Source organism: Argopecten irradians, chromosome 10 (assembly GCF_041381155.1).
Source record: "Argopecten irradians isolate NY chromosome 10, Ai_NY, whole genome shotgun sequence".
Classification (NCBI taxonomy): Eukaryota; Metazoa; Mollusca; class Bivalvia; order Pectinida; family Pectinidae; genus Argopecten; species Argopecten irradians.
In genome coordinates, this window is record NC_091143.1 from 38,983,624 (window position 1) to 38,999,135 (window position 15,512).

At 44.7% G+C, this 15,512-nt stretch overlaps 2 protein-coding genes across 3 annotated transcripts in view; both read right to left on the reverse strand.

Annotated features, from left to right (window-relative positions):
* Positions 1-15,512, reverse strand: part of LOC138333859 (uncharacterized) — a 126,285-nt gene that overhangs the window by 85,093 nt on the left and 25,680 nt on the right. Inside the window, exon 3 of one of the 2 annotated variants that reach the window (XM_069282493.1) lies at positions 3,671-3,938. In XM_069282493.1, the coding sequence (XP_069138594.1) occupies positions 3,671-3,769 (99 nt within the window). In that variant the 5' untranslated portion in view covers positions 3,770-3,938. Of the gene's footprint in view, positions 1-3,670; positions 3,939-15,512 lie in introns of those variants that run through there. The other variant, XM_069282492.1, reaches the window with a different exon arrangement.
* Positions 12,488-14,821, reverse strand: LOC138332700 (ice nucleation protein-like). Its single transcript, XM_069280691.1, has one exon. The coding sequence runs from the start codon at positions 14,819-14,821 to the stop codon at positions 12,488-12,490; it is 2,334 nt and encodes a 777-aa protein (XP_069136792.1).

The window sequence follows — 15,512 nt, forward strand, 5'->3', positions numbered from 1 at the left end:
CTATACTGTGAAATCCCAGTCTGTCTTATTCTGTCATGTCCTAGTCTGTCCTACTTCAATGGATATTTATAAGTACTACCATAGTTGAGTGGTCACTGAAACAAAACTTTAAACCACAAACTCTTTTCACTCCAATCAACACAAAAATCAACGGTGCAATTTTCATGTGGGATGTGAAGGATCACAAGTTATACTTTAAGGTAAGGATTGTTTTAATGCATAGACAATTTCACAGCAACATAATCTCTAAAACATCACGATCAACACACGCAATTAGGAACAACAAGAATTACACGTAAGTATTTATCCCGCCTATCCCGTTTTGTTTAATTTCATTTGACAATCAAAAAACAGGACAAATATTTCTCCGTAAGATTGATGCCATGAATGTGATAATAGTAGTATGAACTTGACCATGTCTCATACTGAATTTATAAATCAGCTTTGTTAAAACATAGACATTGACATAAATTCTCAAAATCCACTAAAATTGATAGTTTTTCACCCCAAAACATCAGAACTGATACAAATATAATTGTTATATGTATTTTGACTGATAGAAAAGCAACCTGATATAATTTATTTTTCAATTAGATGATGCGATTAATTTTATACAATGTGGGCTCAAAATTCTTTGTTTTTAAGCCAAAAATACCAGAACCGTTTACAGAATGTGGTTGTACCGTAAATGTATAGATATAAATTAGCACAGAAAGATATATCTATACGTATATATGTACCGTAAATGTATGGATATAAATTAGCGCAATAAGGTAGTACACCGGAAATACCTAATTCCAAAATATAGTGCATTACATGAATAAGCACTTCAAACACAGCATGGAAACCGCTAAAATAAAACTACCGCTTAAATAAGTCCATTTACAGTATATCTCAATCTTTGTCCATGTGTTCTAACTGATACAAAGAGTTAGTTGCTTGACCACTTAGTTCCAGTTTTAACTGATACAAAGAGTTGCTTGACCACTTAGTTCCAGTTCTAACTGATACAAAGAGTTGCTTGACCACTTAGTTCCAGTTCTAACTGATACATAGAGTTGCTTGACCACTTAGTTTCAGTTCAGTTGCAATTAGATGTGATTAACTTTGTCCAAAGTGGACTTAACCCAAATGATGCCATTGCCAAGCAACAACTCACCAACTATATTGTCAAAGGCGAGACAAAATATTGTGACTGCCAAACCTGGAAGCCTACATAAAAGTTTTTTCTTTATTATTTCTTTTAAACACATAAATAATACTAGTATATATGTTGAATTTTTTTTTGCATATTAACAAAACTGAAAAAAAAATTCCTGGTATACATGTTACTACATGGCTTTTCCAGCAAGATTTGGGCCCAACTTTCATTGTTCAAACATTAAATATCTGTGATGTTTTCCAATCCAAATGTATGAGATTTTTATATTTGGAGTTTCCATTGATGTGCTATTACTACAATAGCTACTATATAAACCTAATCAAGGTACAACCTAGCGTCAGTGAGAACAGAGGTTAGCATCACATCAACACACAAACTGGTGCACCAGATGTCTTTTCACCTGACTTGGGTTGGGCTTCTGCTGTTTTATTGTCGTAGTTGTCTCCCCTGGTAACCTCGGTAATTTAGGTAAGGGAGGTAACAACCGACCCTTAACAACCAAACACACCATATGATTTAGATTCACGAAGTACACAAATTAGAAATATGATGAAGTCATTCCCATCTATTGCAATCATTATTTTTTCCTTGTTTTCATATAAATACGACTTTCTGATATTGGTCAACACTTTTTCTTCATACCACTACGAAAAACAAGAGGCCCATGGGCCTTAACAGTCACCTGAGTTCATATACAGAATGAAACAAAGACATAGAAACATTATATATTGGCCCATCAGGCCCTTGAAGTCAGTCAGTGTCAGTGATTTTATAAATTTGACTTTTTAATCCATGAAGAATATTTGGTTCCATAAAATCTGTGAATTCAGAAGAAAGATTTTTGAAATGTTTTCCATTTTGACCCCTTTTGGCCCCGCCCCTCTGGCCCCTGGGAGTCAGCCAGGACCAATATGGATATGACGATATGCTATCAAAAGCTAATAATTCTAACCTAGATTGACTACTTTCCTATGAAAACTAAGCAAATAATGTTCATAAATGTGTTTTTCCTATATAAACTATAGTAAATTTGATACCCTCCACAGGGAAAAATGTGCATGAGATCCCAGGGTCATAAAATTCACAAATTTTGTAAAGGATCTTAAGACCTTCCAATCTATAAAGAGTATCTGGTTCCATCAGATCTGTGAATTCAATATGGATATGGTGTTAAAATGCAATTTCAGGCTAATAACTCTAACCCAGTTTGAATAATTTCCTATGAAAACTAAGCAAATAATGTTCATATATGTGTTTTCCTACATAAACTATAGCAAACTTGACCCCCTCCCCAAGGGGAAACATGAGACCCCAGGGTCATATAATTCACAATTTTTGTAGAGGACCTTAAGACCTTTCTATCTCTGATGCGTATTTGATTCTACCAGTTCCAGAATTTCAGATGATTTTTTAAAGTTTAAGCCTATTTGACCCATTTTGGCCCCACCCCTAAGGCCCTTTGGGTTCAGTCATGGAAAATTTGTTAATAGGGTTCAATGGCCATCTCATAGGGATAATTCTGCCAACAATTGACTAATTTCCAATTAAAAATGACCAAATAATGCTCAAAAATGTGTTTGCCCTATATAAACTATAGTAAACTTAACCCCCTCCCAAGGGGGAAACCTGAGACCCCAGGGTCATATAATTCACAATTTTTGTAGAGGGCCTTGAGACCTTTCTATCTATGAAGAGTATTTGATTCTACAACATCTGTGAGTAGAGAAGAAGATTTTTGAAATTTTAGCCAATTTTACCCCTTTTGGCCCCTTCCACAGCCCCCTGGGGAAGTGGGGGTCATGTAATTCACAATATTGATTGGCCTTATGCCTTAGAAGGTTTTTAGAAAATTCCATTGAAATTGCTTCAGCAGTTTTGGAGTAGAAGTCGAAAATGTAAATTGTTTACGGACACACGACGGACAACAGACGACGCACTAAGACGGACAAGGCAATTAGAATAGGCAACTTGAGACTTCGTTTCAGGTGACCTAAAAAATCCAAGAATGGCAAAAAAACTTAACATTATCATGACATCAATGTTGTGTATTGATTTGTAGTTGAAAAATTAATGAAATCATAAGTTTAAAAGTATATGATTTTTTCAAGTATTCTGAAAAATTAATTATTAGCATTGATGTCACTATTTTTTAAAATCCATCGGGATATGGAATAAATTTTGTTTGCAAACTTTTGTGACAATCCACATAGCAGATTCACACATTTTACAAACAAAAATTTCTTTCGTATCGTGATGAAATTATAAAATATAGTGATATCAACGCTTAAATAAATTATTCCAGACTTGTAAAGTTCAAATGTAGAAGTAAAGGGATGCTTTTGTCGATTTTGAGATGGTTTAAAAAATCACTCCCCATATATTTTTGCAGTATAATGTGTCAAAGTGAAATTACTTAAATGTTTTCATATATATATATCAGTGTATTATCTCAACATTATCATTAAATAATATCTTTTTTTCCTTTTTTACTAAAAGTCATATTTTTACCTGATTTTCTTTATAGTTTTTCTCACGAAAGTTGTAGCCAAGTTGGGCATAATAGTTGTTTCCAAAACTGTAGACCTGGCCGGTTTTTAGAACTACCATTGAGTGACGCCCTCCGCAGGCGACATCCTGTACCTCTGGGTCACATGACCTCTGGGCGAGTTTTGTTTGGATGTTATGAAGACGATCAGATACCCCCGTATCCTCAGGTCTACCTAACAGTTCAACTCGTCTCGGCTCATGGCTGCTGTTAGTATCACATGTCCCTAGTCTGGTAAAGAGAAAGAAAGACGCTTAATTAAAGCTTGAAATAAACAAGAAACAATAGGCCACAGGGGCCTGTATCAACCACCGGGTATGTTAAAGATGCTACACTGCTGACACATGGTATTTTTTCTATATCAAAAACAGGAGAAGATAAATTAATATTTTTTTCAGTTACAAAAGTTACTTACTTAACACCATTACCACCATTGAAAAGTTTGAGCTTCTAATTTTACTTATTGATTAGGATTAAAATATTGAAAATAATTAATTGAATCCCAAAAAAAATCTGTGGCACTATGTCCTCTATGGAATGAAGTATCGATTGCACATGCACCAAAACAAATACATTATTTCATATCATTTTTGTGTTAATTAGACATATACACAGATATTCATGATCAAGAGTTCTAACTTACAATTGAACATTAATTCAGTAGGCCCACTGTATAAACAATTAAACACCAATTATTGTTCAACTGATTAGCATCATTTATGCTCTGTCGGCAGTGGAGCATTTTTAATGCAAACTAACAATGTTATAATATATAAGTGTGTTAAATGTTTATCTTTTAATGGATAACAATTTAACAGGAAACTGGTGAGATACATCAGAAAACAATTATTTGCCACCAATTATGTCTCCCCTATTGTGTGCCAGACACCTTGGTTTACAGTCTAAAGAATCTCTTCTATTTTCATTATAAGGCCCAATCCTTATAGAACAAATTTGGTGCTCCTTCCCCTAAGGATGCTTCAGACCAACAATAATCCATTCATGACTTCTGTAGTAATAAAATTGCAGAAGGATTTTTAACATTTTACCCCTACATCCCTATTGGGCCCAACCCCTCAAGCCTCTGAGGGCCCAGACTCCCCCTTCCCAAGCCTCTGAGGGCCCAGACTCCCCCTTCCCCAGCCCCTGAGGGCCCAGACACCCTTCCCCAGCCCCTGGGGTCAGACCCCCTACCCTAGCCCCTGGGGTCAGATCCTTCAGCCCCTGAGGACCCAGAACCCCCTCCTGTAGCCCCTGGCATAAGACTTCTGACTTAAAAGAAATTGGTTCATTAACAGTCAAGGATATTGTGGACCAAATAATATTGTACAAATCATTTGATTTTTAGTCAGTCTGGGGGCCTAGACCCCCTCCACAGCCCCTGGGGAGCCCAGACACCCCTCCCCCAGTCTCTGGGGGCCCAGACACCCCTCCCCAGTCCCTGGGGGCCAAGACACCCCTCGCCCAGTCCTTGGGGTTCTAGACCCCCTCCCCAAGCCCCTAGGGGCCCAGACATCCCTTTCCAGCCTCTGGGGGCCCACACACCCCTACCCAGCCCCTGGGGGTTCAGACCCCCTTCCCCGGCCCCTGGGAGCCTAGATCCCCTCGGCCAGCTGCGGTAAAACTCAGCTCCAAGAACACAACAATTTTAAAAGTACATGTCAACCTAAACTGATTCCAACGCCAGAACATATGCCAGGAGTGCATAGTGATAGATCTAATACCAGTAAAAATCAACCCAAATAATCATAAAGCATATGGATGTCCCAGATCCTGGTCGCCAAAGTTCATTATCGTAACATACAAAGGCTTTCCAATATGTCATAATTACTGTTAATTCATCCCGAGTTCATCGGGATCATGTAAGAATTGTCACCATAGCAGTGGGAAAGATGCTCCCTGACCTAGCTCTGTAGGATTTAGTGACCTCCCCACCGACAACTCGCTGGTTCCAGTTTGAACATATGGTAAATTGTATTGATGGAAAAGACCAGAAAGTTTTATGGAAACTGTTGTTAAAATAGTAATTGCTTGTGTCTTCTCAACAGTTCAACACTGGTAGCAGAAGATTGGATGTTCTATAGCACTGCGGTGGTGGGGTACGGAGACAATGTTAGTATGAGACGACGGTGTGGACAGGATCGAGTGGGTGCCAAACACACTGCCATAGCGGCAAGTCTTCTAGCCAACACCTACCAGCATTCACACTTGACAAGGAAAAGAAATCACAAGTAACACTTTGTGTCGGCAAAAGACAAAGGCAAGACCAATCTAAGGTTTTATACATAATGTATAAGGAACCAACTCCTTCTGGGGTTACGCAAAGAATTGTTTTCAGTAAAGGTGTCAAATTGTGCATGGAAAGGAGAGATTGGCGGCCTGGCTAACAGGAGGGGTAGTGTTGGAGTGGTGACACCACATTACCCTGGCTGTCCCACGGGGGCCACGATAGGGACCTCCATACCAACAGCACAATCAAGTCGGATCAATTAATTTGATTGGGGCAGACAAGTGAAAACACCCGCCATTAGATTAGCGGAACTGGAATTGGATCTAGCTGCATACTAGTGCAAGGACCAGGCTTCAGTTGGGCATATGTCACTGTTCTATTGAATTAGCACTGTCACCTCTAGCTAACGGTGTCTCTACTGATTTCCTCTCAATTAATCTGTGAATCGGCGACCGCTAGCTCTGGGCCAGAGGTCCAGATCAATCAGGACAACGCTACACCAACATCTACCCATCCCTGTTGACTTCTGACCGCACAGGTTTCGGAGTCGTCAATCATCGCAGATGTAGCCCCAAGTCTCCACATATACACTGCAGGTTTACCTTTCTCTAAATCACTGTTCAAAGTACATATCAGCAGACTTTCTAGACCGTTTAAAGGTATAATGTGAATGCCGGCAAAATCAGGTCAGGAAAAGTTTCTACAAGTCATTCAAATATTGTCACTAATGCCTATCGGATAGAAATTAGATAATATTTCCAATAAAATATTTTAAAATTGCTACTCTAAAAGGCACGATCGATGCATTTCTGAGAGCTGTGATGTAAAACCTGTTGGATACCTGACTACAGTCAAACCTCGATGTATTGAAGTTCAAGAGACCAACAGAAAAACTTCAAAACATCGAGACTTCCAGTTATTCATGGTTGGAATTAGGCCAATGTTTTTTTACCATGACCAACTGTGGTAGTTGTGTACATGTCGTCTCCGTTCCGTAAACTTTATAATCATTGTATTTATCACAAAATAAAAAAATATAAAAATAAGTATGCAATTAATCACATGTATTGCTATTGTTAGCAATATATTATAAACAAGACTTGCGTGTACCAGGCCTAACCCATCATAAACTAAAGTAAAAAGGATGGACCGAGAGCGCTACAACACCTAAAAAATTACTTGGATTTAGAATTTTCGATTTGCTACAAAATGTATGCTAAAGTTAAGGAATGTAACAGTTTTGAATACGAGTTACTAATTATGTGGCTCACTATTTATCATTCCGTAAATTCTACAAACCACTACCAATGGCGGCAGCGAACATCAAAAATGACTAAAAGTATCTTTGCCATTCTAATGATTTAATAACGTAGCTTATAAAACAAAGCCTCAGTATCGGCCTGATCAGTGATATTAATTATCTTGACGATATAAAGCAAACAACACTAACTGTCATAATCCCTTTTGTCCAGGGGAAGGGCCGTCGCGAGACAGGTGTGACAGCATGCTGCGGGGTATCAGCGAACACCTGATCTGTACAGGTAAATTTTTATTCAAATCATCGATTGTCATTTACCTATGATTCTATAACAAATTGCCCATGAAAAATATTCGATACATAGAGAACTTCAATTCATACCGCTTCTATTTCTACATGGGTTTGTTGGTAATGTTATATAGCGAAGAAATTCAGGACCAAGCAAAAAGTTTGATACAGCGGGAAATTTGATTCATCGGAGTTCGAATCATCGAGGTTTGACTGTATTTAGGTACAATAGAAATGGAACAAGAGGCCCAGAGGAGCTGTAACGCTCACCTGGCTGTTGTAATGCCAAGAAATGTTCTGATTACAGGATCATTGTTTCTTTTCTGAAAGAGTAGCAATTTAAAGGATTTACCTTTATTTCCTTTATTGGGCCCTACCCCTCCTGCCCCTGGGGGGTCAGAGCCAAAATTCATACAAACTCTGTTCCCCTTTCCCATGGATGATTCTGGCCAAATTTGGTTACAATCCATGCAGAACTCTATGACGAGTAGCAATTTAAAGGCTTTACCTCTGTTTCCCCTGTTGCTCCCCGTCCCTCCTGCCCCCAGGGAGTCAGCCAAAATTTATACAAACTCTGTTCCCCTTCACCCAAGGATGTTTCTGGCCAAATTTGGTTACATTTCTTGTAGAACTCTATGAAAAGGAGCGATTTAAAGGCATTACCTCTATTTTCCCTATTGCACCCCGCCCCTCCTACCCCTGGGGCGTCAGAGACAAAATTTATACAAACTCTGTTTTCCTTCACACAAGGATGTTTCTGGACAAATCTGGCTACATTCCATGCAGAACTCTTTGACAAGTAGAGTTTTAAAGGAGTTACCTCTATTTCCCCTATTGGGCCATACTCCAAACACTCCCCTAACAAAAATACCACCAATTCTGTCCCCCCCTACCCCTCCCCACACTCCCCTAACACTGCTACCACCAATTCTGTCCCCCCCTACCCCTCCCCACACTCCCCTAACACTACTACCACCAATTCTGTCCCCCTACCCTACCCCTCCCCACACTCCCCTAACACTACTACCACCAATTCTGTCCCCCTACCCTACCCCTCCCCACACTCCCCTAACACTGCTACCACCAATTCTGTCCCCCTACCCCTCCCCACACTCCCCTAACACTACTACCACCAATTCTGTCCCCCTACCCTACCCCTTCCCACACTCCCCTAACACTGCTACCACCAATTCTATCCCCCTACCCTACCCTACCCCTCCCCACACTCCCCTAACACTGCTACCACCAATTCTGTCCCCCTACCCCTCCCCACACTCCCCTAACACTACTACCACCACCAATTCTGTCCCCTACCCTACCCCTTCTCCTCTCGCACTCCCCTAACACTGCTACCACCAATTCTGTCCCCCCCTACCCCTTCCCACACTCCCCTAACACTGCTACCACCAATTCTGTCCCCCTATCCCTCCCCACACTCCCCTAACACTACTACCACCAATTCTGTCCCCCTACCCTACCCCTTCCCACACTCCCCTAACACTGCTACCACCAATTCTGTCCCCCTATCCCTCCCCACACTCCCCTAACACTACTACTACCACCAATTCCCCCCTACCCTACCCCTCCCCACACTCCCTAACACTACTACCACCAATTCTGTCCCCCTACCCCTTCCCCACACTCCCCTAACACTACTACCACCAATTCTGTCCCCCTACCCTACCCTACCCCTCCCCACACTCCCCTAACACTACTACCACCAATTCTGTCCCCCTACCCCTTCCCACACTCCCCTAACACTACTACCACCAATTCTGTCCCCCTACCCTACCCCTCCCCACACTCCCCTAACACTACTACCACCAATTCTGTCCCCCTACCCTACCCCTCCCCACACTCCCCTAACACTACTACCACCAATTCTGTCCCCCTACCCCCTACCCCTCCCCACACTCCCCTAACACTACTACCACCAATTCTGTCCCCCTACCCTACCCCTCCCCACACTCCCCTAACACTACTACCACCAATTCTGTCCCCCTACCCTACCCCTCCCCACACTCCCCTTACACTACTACCACCAATTCTGTCCCCCTACCCTACCCCTCCCCACACTCCCCTAACACTACTACCACCAATTCTGTCCCCCTACCCTACCCCTCCCCACACTCCCCTAACACTACTACCACCAATTCTGTCCCCCTACCCTACCCTACCCCTCCCCACACTCCCCTAACACTACTACCACCAATTCTGTCCCCTACCCTACCCCTTCCCACACTCCCCTAACACTACTACCACCAATTCTGTCCCCCTACCCCTCCCCACACTCCCCTAACACTACTACCACCAATTCTGTCCCCCTACCCTACCCCTCCCCACACTCCCCTTACACTACTACCACCAATTCTGTCCCCTACCCTACCCCTCCCCACACTCCCCTAACACTACTACCACCAATTCTGTCCCCCTACCCTACCCCTCCCCACACTCCCCTAACACTACTACCACCAATTCTGTCCCCCTACCCTACCCCTCCCCACACTCCCTTATCACTACTACCACCAATTCTGTCCCCCTACCCTACCCCTCCCCACACTCCCCTAATACTACTACCACCAATTCTGTCCCCCTACCCTACCCCTCCCCACACTCCCCTAACACTACTACCACCAATTCTGTCCCCCCCTACCCTACCCCTACCCCTCCCCACACTCCCCTAATACTACTACCACCAATTCTGTCCCCCTACCCTACCCCTCCCCACACTCCCCTAACACTACTACCACCAATTCTGTCCCCCTACCCTACCCTACCCCTCCCCACACTCCCCTTACACTACTACCACCAATTCTGTCCCCCTACCCTACCCCTCCCCACACTCCCCTATCACTACTACCACCAATTTTGTCCCCCTACCCCTCCCCACACTCCCCTAACAATACTACCACCAGTTCTGTCCCCCTACCCCTTCCCACACTCCCCTATCACTACTACCACCAATTCTGTCCCCCTACCCCTCCCCACACTCCCCTAACAATACTACCACCAGTTCTGTCCCCCTACCCCTTCCCACACTCCCCTATCACTACTACCACCAATTCTGTCCCCCTACCCCACCCCACACTCCCCTAACAATACTACCACCAGTTCTGTCCCCCTACCCCTTCCCACACTCCCCTCACACTACTACCACCAATTCTGTCCCCCTACCCCTCCCCACACTCCCCTAACAATACTACCACCAATTCTGTCCCCCTACCCTACCCTACCCCTCCCCACACTCCCCTAACACTACTACCACCAATTCTGTCCCCCTACCCCTCCCCACACTCCCCTAACACGGCTACCTCTCCGCCTAACCTCCCCAATACCATGGATATAGAACTCTTGATCACGGAATCCAAACAAATTGGAAAGAAATATAACAGTTTTGAAAGTGAAGGCAGGAGGAGAAAGTTGATAGAGATTATGATAGGAACACATCAAGAAAACAGTAATTATAGCCCCTGTACACTGCCAATCAATTTTTGACATGCAAATATTACATTGTTAACCCCGGGGTCAGCCCTGCGATGCCATCTCACCCACTGACGAGGAGCAATTCTGGCTCGGTGACACCTCTATTGACTCGAGATCAATATCCCGCCCGTCCCAATCACGGCCTGATCACATGTCTCTTGGTATCATAATCATAGCAACGCCATGGTAACACTAATACACCGACGGCCATCTATCATAATACAAATATATAGACAAGATGTAACCAAATTAATGACCGACAGAATCTCCACAGCTTCATTTCTGATCCCACCCATCACCCTCATCAACTGTCAATTTTTTCGATGAAAAATTCGCATAAAATCCTATCAGAATTTCTTTACCGTTGTTATCTCCTTTTCAATAATAGCAAAAGACTTGGCTTCCACTCGCAATACAAAAGATGTTCCCATCTTATTTCCACATAATATTCAAGTGTTGTACAATGCTTTCAAGCATACTTGTTCGCATAATTTGAATCGATAAGGGACAGCAGAATTTTTCCCAATATCACTATGAAAACTGTCAGAATTTGCATTTCCAAATTGAACTAAGTCCGTATCTGAATGCCTCATATTAGATATGATGTCATATAAGACCCTATTTTGTTCGTAATTGACAGCGTGGCATCCCTTATTCAGCTTCAGATGAAAACTGAAATTAAATGATTCTTGGCTGAGCATGGTGAGCTCAAACTGTTCATTTTCACCCTATCGAAGTGAAGGCTTCAACGACTTAACAAATATAGCACAAAATGCACAGAGGCTGCAAATTTTGCAATTTCATTTTTTTCCAAGGGTATGGACATTTAACACAGATAAATTGACTTTTTAACCAAGAATTGATTGACTTTATTTTTATACCCCGAGAATATTAACTGGTTTTGAAGATTATGTAATACAGCTCAAAGACTTAAGTGAATGTCTCTGTACTATTTTGGCTGTATATAAGTGATACACCTAAGACAGTTGACATATTACCACCAGCCATCATGGTCGACATATTACCACCAGCCCTCGTGGTCGACATATTACCACCAGCCCTCGTGGTCGACATATTACCACCAGCCCTCGTGGTCGACATATTACCACCAGCCCTCGTGGTCGACATATTACCACCAGCCCTCGTGGTCGACATATTACCACCAGCCCTCGTGGTCGACATATTACCACCAGCCCTCGGGGTCGACATATGTCCACCAGCCCTCGGGGTCAACATATTACCACCAGCCCTCGGGTTTGACATATGACCACCAGCCCTTGGGGTTGACATATTACCACTAGCCCTCAGGGTTGACATATGACCACCACCCCTCGGGGTCGACATATCACCACCACCCCTCGGGGTTAACATATTACCACCAACCCTCGTGGTTGACATATTACCACCACCCCTCGGGGTCGACATATCACCACCACCCCTCGGGGTTAACATATTACCACCAGCCCTCAGGGTCGACATATTACCACCAGCCCTCAGGGTCGACATATTACCACCAGCCCTCTAGGTTAACATATTACCACCAGCCATGGTGGTCGACATATTACCACCAGCCCTCGGGGTTGACATATTACTACAAGCCCTCAGGGTCAACATATCACGACCAGCCCTCTGGGTCGACATATCACCACCAGCCCTCGGGGTCGACATATTACCACCAGCCCTCGGGGTTGACATATTACCACTAGCCCTCAGGGTTGACATATGACCACCAGCCCTCGGGGTTAACATATTACGACCAGCCCTCAGGGTAAACATATGACCACCAGCCCTCGGGGTTGACATATTACCACTAGCCCTCAGGATTGACATATGACCACCAGCCCTCTGGGTTAACATATTACCACCAGCCCTCGAGGTTGACATATTACCATTAGCCCTCGGGGTCGACATACTACCACCAGCCCTCAGGATTGACATATGACCACCAGCCCTCTGGGTTAACATATTACCACCAGCCCTCGAGGTTGACATATTACCATTAGCCCTCGGGGTCGACATACTACCACCAGCCCTCGGGGTTGACATATCACCACCAGCCCTCGGGGTCGACATATGACCACCAGCCCTCGAGGTCGACATACTACCACCAGCCCTTGGGGTTGACATATCACCACCAGCCCTCGGGGTCGACATATGACCACCAGCCCTCGGGGTCAACATATTACCACCAGCCCTCGGGTTTGACATATGACCACCAGCCCTTGGGGTTGACATATTACCACTAGCCCTCAGGGTTGACATATGACCACCAGCCCTCGGGGTTAACATATTACCACCAGCCCTCGGGGTTGACATATTACCACCAGCCCTCAGGGTTGACATACGACCACCAGCCCTCTGGGTTAACATATCACCACCAGCCATGGTGGTCGACATATTACCACCAGCCCTCGGGGTTGACATATTACCACCAGCCCTCAGGGTCAACATATCACCACCAGCCCTCTGGGTCGACATATCACCACCAGCCCTCGGGGTCGACATATTACCACCACCCCTCGGGGTTGACATATTACCACTAGCCCTCAGGGTTGACATATGACCACCAGCCCTCGGGGTTAACATATTACGACCAGCCCTCAGGGTAAACATAGAACCACCAGCCCTCGGGGTTGACATATAACCACCAGCCCTCGGGGTTGACATATTACCACTAGCCCTCAGGATTGACATATGACCACCAGCCCTCGGGGTTAACATATTACCACCAGCCCTCGAGGTTGACATATTACCATTAGCCCTCGGGGTTGACATATGACCACCAGCCCTCTGGGTTAACATATTACCACCAGCCATCGTGGTCGACATATTACCACCAGCCCTCGAGGTCGGCATACTACCACCAGCCCTCGGGGTTGACATATCACCACCAGCCCTAGGGGTCGACATATGACCACCAGCCCTCGGGGTCAACATATTACCACCAGCCCTCGGGTTTGACATATGACCACCAGCCCTTGGGGTTAACATATTACCACTAGCCCTCAGGGTTGACATATGACCACCAGCCCTCGGGGTTAACATATTACCACCAGTCCTCGGGGTTGACATATTACCACCAGCCCTCAGGGTTGACAAATGACCACCAGCCCTCGGGGTTAACATATTACCACCAGCCCTCGGGGTTAACATATTACCACCAGCCCTCAGGGTTGACATATGACCACCAGCCCTCAGGGTCGACATATTACCTCCAGCCATGGTGGTCGACATATTACCACCAGCCCTCAGGGTTGACATATGACCACCAGCCCTCAGGGTCGACATATTACCACCAGCCCTCTGGGTCAACATATCACCACCAGCCCTTGGGGTTGACATATCACCACCAGCCCTCGGGGTCGACATATGACCACCAGCCCTCGGGGTCAACATATTACCACCAGCCCTCGGGTTTGACATATGACCACCAGCCCTCAGGGTTGACATATGACCACCAGCCCTCAGGGTTGACATATTACCACCAGCCATGGTGGTCGACATATTACCACCAGCCCTCAGGGTTGACATATGACCACCAGCCCTCAGGGTCGGCATATTACCACCAGCCCTCTGGGTCAACATATCACCACCAGCCCTCGGGGTCGACATATTATCACCAGCCCTCAGGGTTGACATATGACCACCAGCCCTCAGGGTCGACATATTACCACCAGCCCTCTGGGTCAACATATCACCACCAGCCCTTGGGGTCGACATATTATCACCAGCCCTCAGGGTTGACATATGACCACCAGCCCTCATGGTCAACATATCACCACCAGCCCTCGGGGTCGACATATCACCACCAGCCCTTGGTGCTGACATATTACTACCAGCCCTCGGGGTTGACATATTACCACCAGCCCTCAGGGTTGACATATGACCACCAGCTCTCGGGTTAACATATTACCACCAGCCATCGTGGTCGACATATTACCACCAGCCCTCGAGGTCGACATACTACCACCAGCCCTCGGGGTTGACATATTACCACTAGCCCTCAGGGTTGACATATCACCACCAGCCCTTGGGGTTGACATATTACCACCACCCTTCGTGGTTGACATATTACCACCACCCCTCGGGGTCGACATATCACCACCAGCCCTCGGGGTTGACATATCACCACCAGCCCTCGGGGTCGACATATCACCACCAGCCCTCGTGGTCGACATATCACCACCAGCCCTCGGAGTTGACATATAACCACCAGCCCTCGGGGTTGACATATAACCACCAGCCCTCGGGGTTGACATATTACCACCAGCCCTCAGGGTTAACATATTACCACCAGCCCTCGTGGTTGACATATGACCACCACCCCTTGGGGTCTGATACTACCTTTGGTTTTGACTGGGGAAGTTGCTATATAATGTCCTTTTCATAAGTCAGTGAAATTTGCTTTCACCGAATTAACACATACTTAAATTACTCTGGCTGTTACCGATAAAAACCCATTAATTGAAAGTAAACCCAAACTTAAAGCTATGATAATCTGGCTTAAATTATAATTAATTAATAATATTTAAAGGCCCATTACCTT

What these genes read in the sequence shown, in the direction of transcription:
- LOC138332700 (XM_069280691.1), bottom strand. Translation starts at nt 14,821, where the DNA reads ATGTCAACCCCGAGGGCTGGTAGTAATATGTCAGCACCAAGGGCTGGT.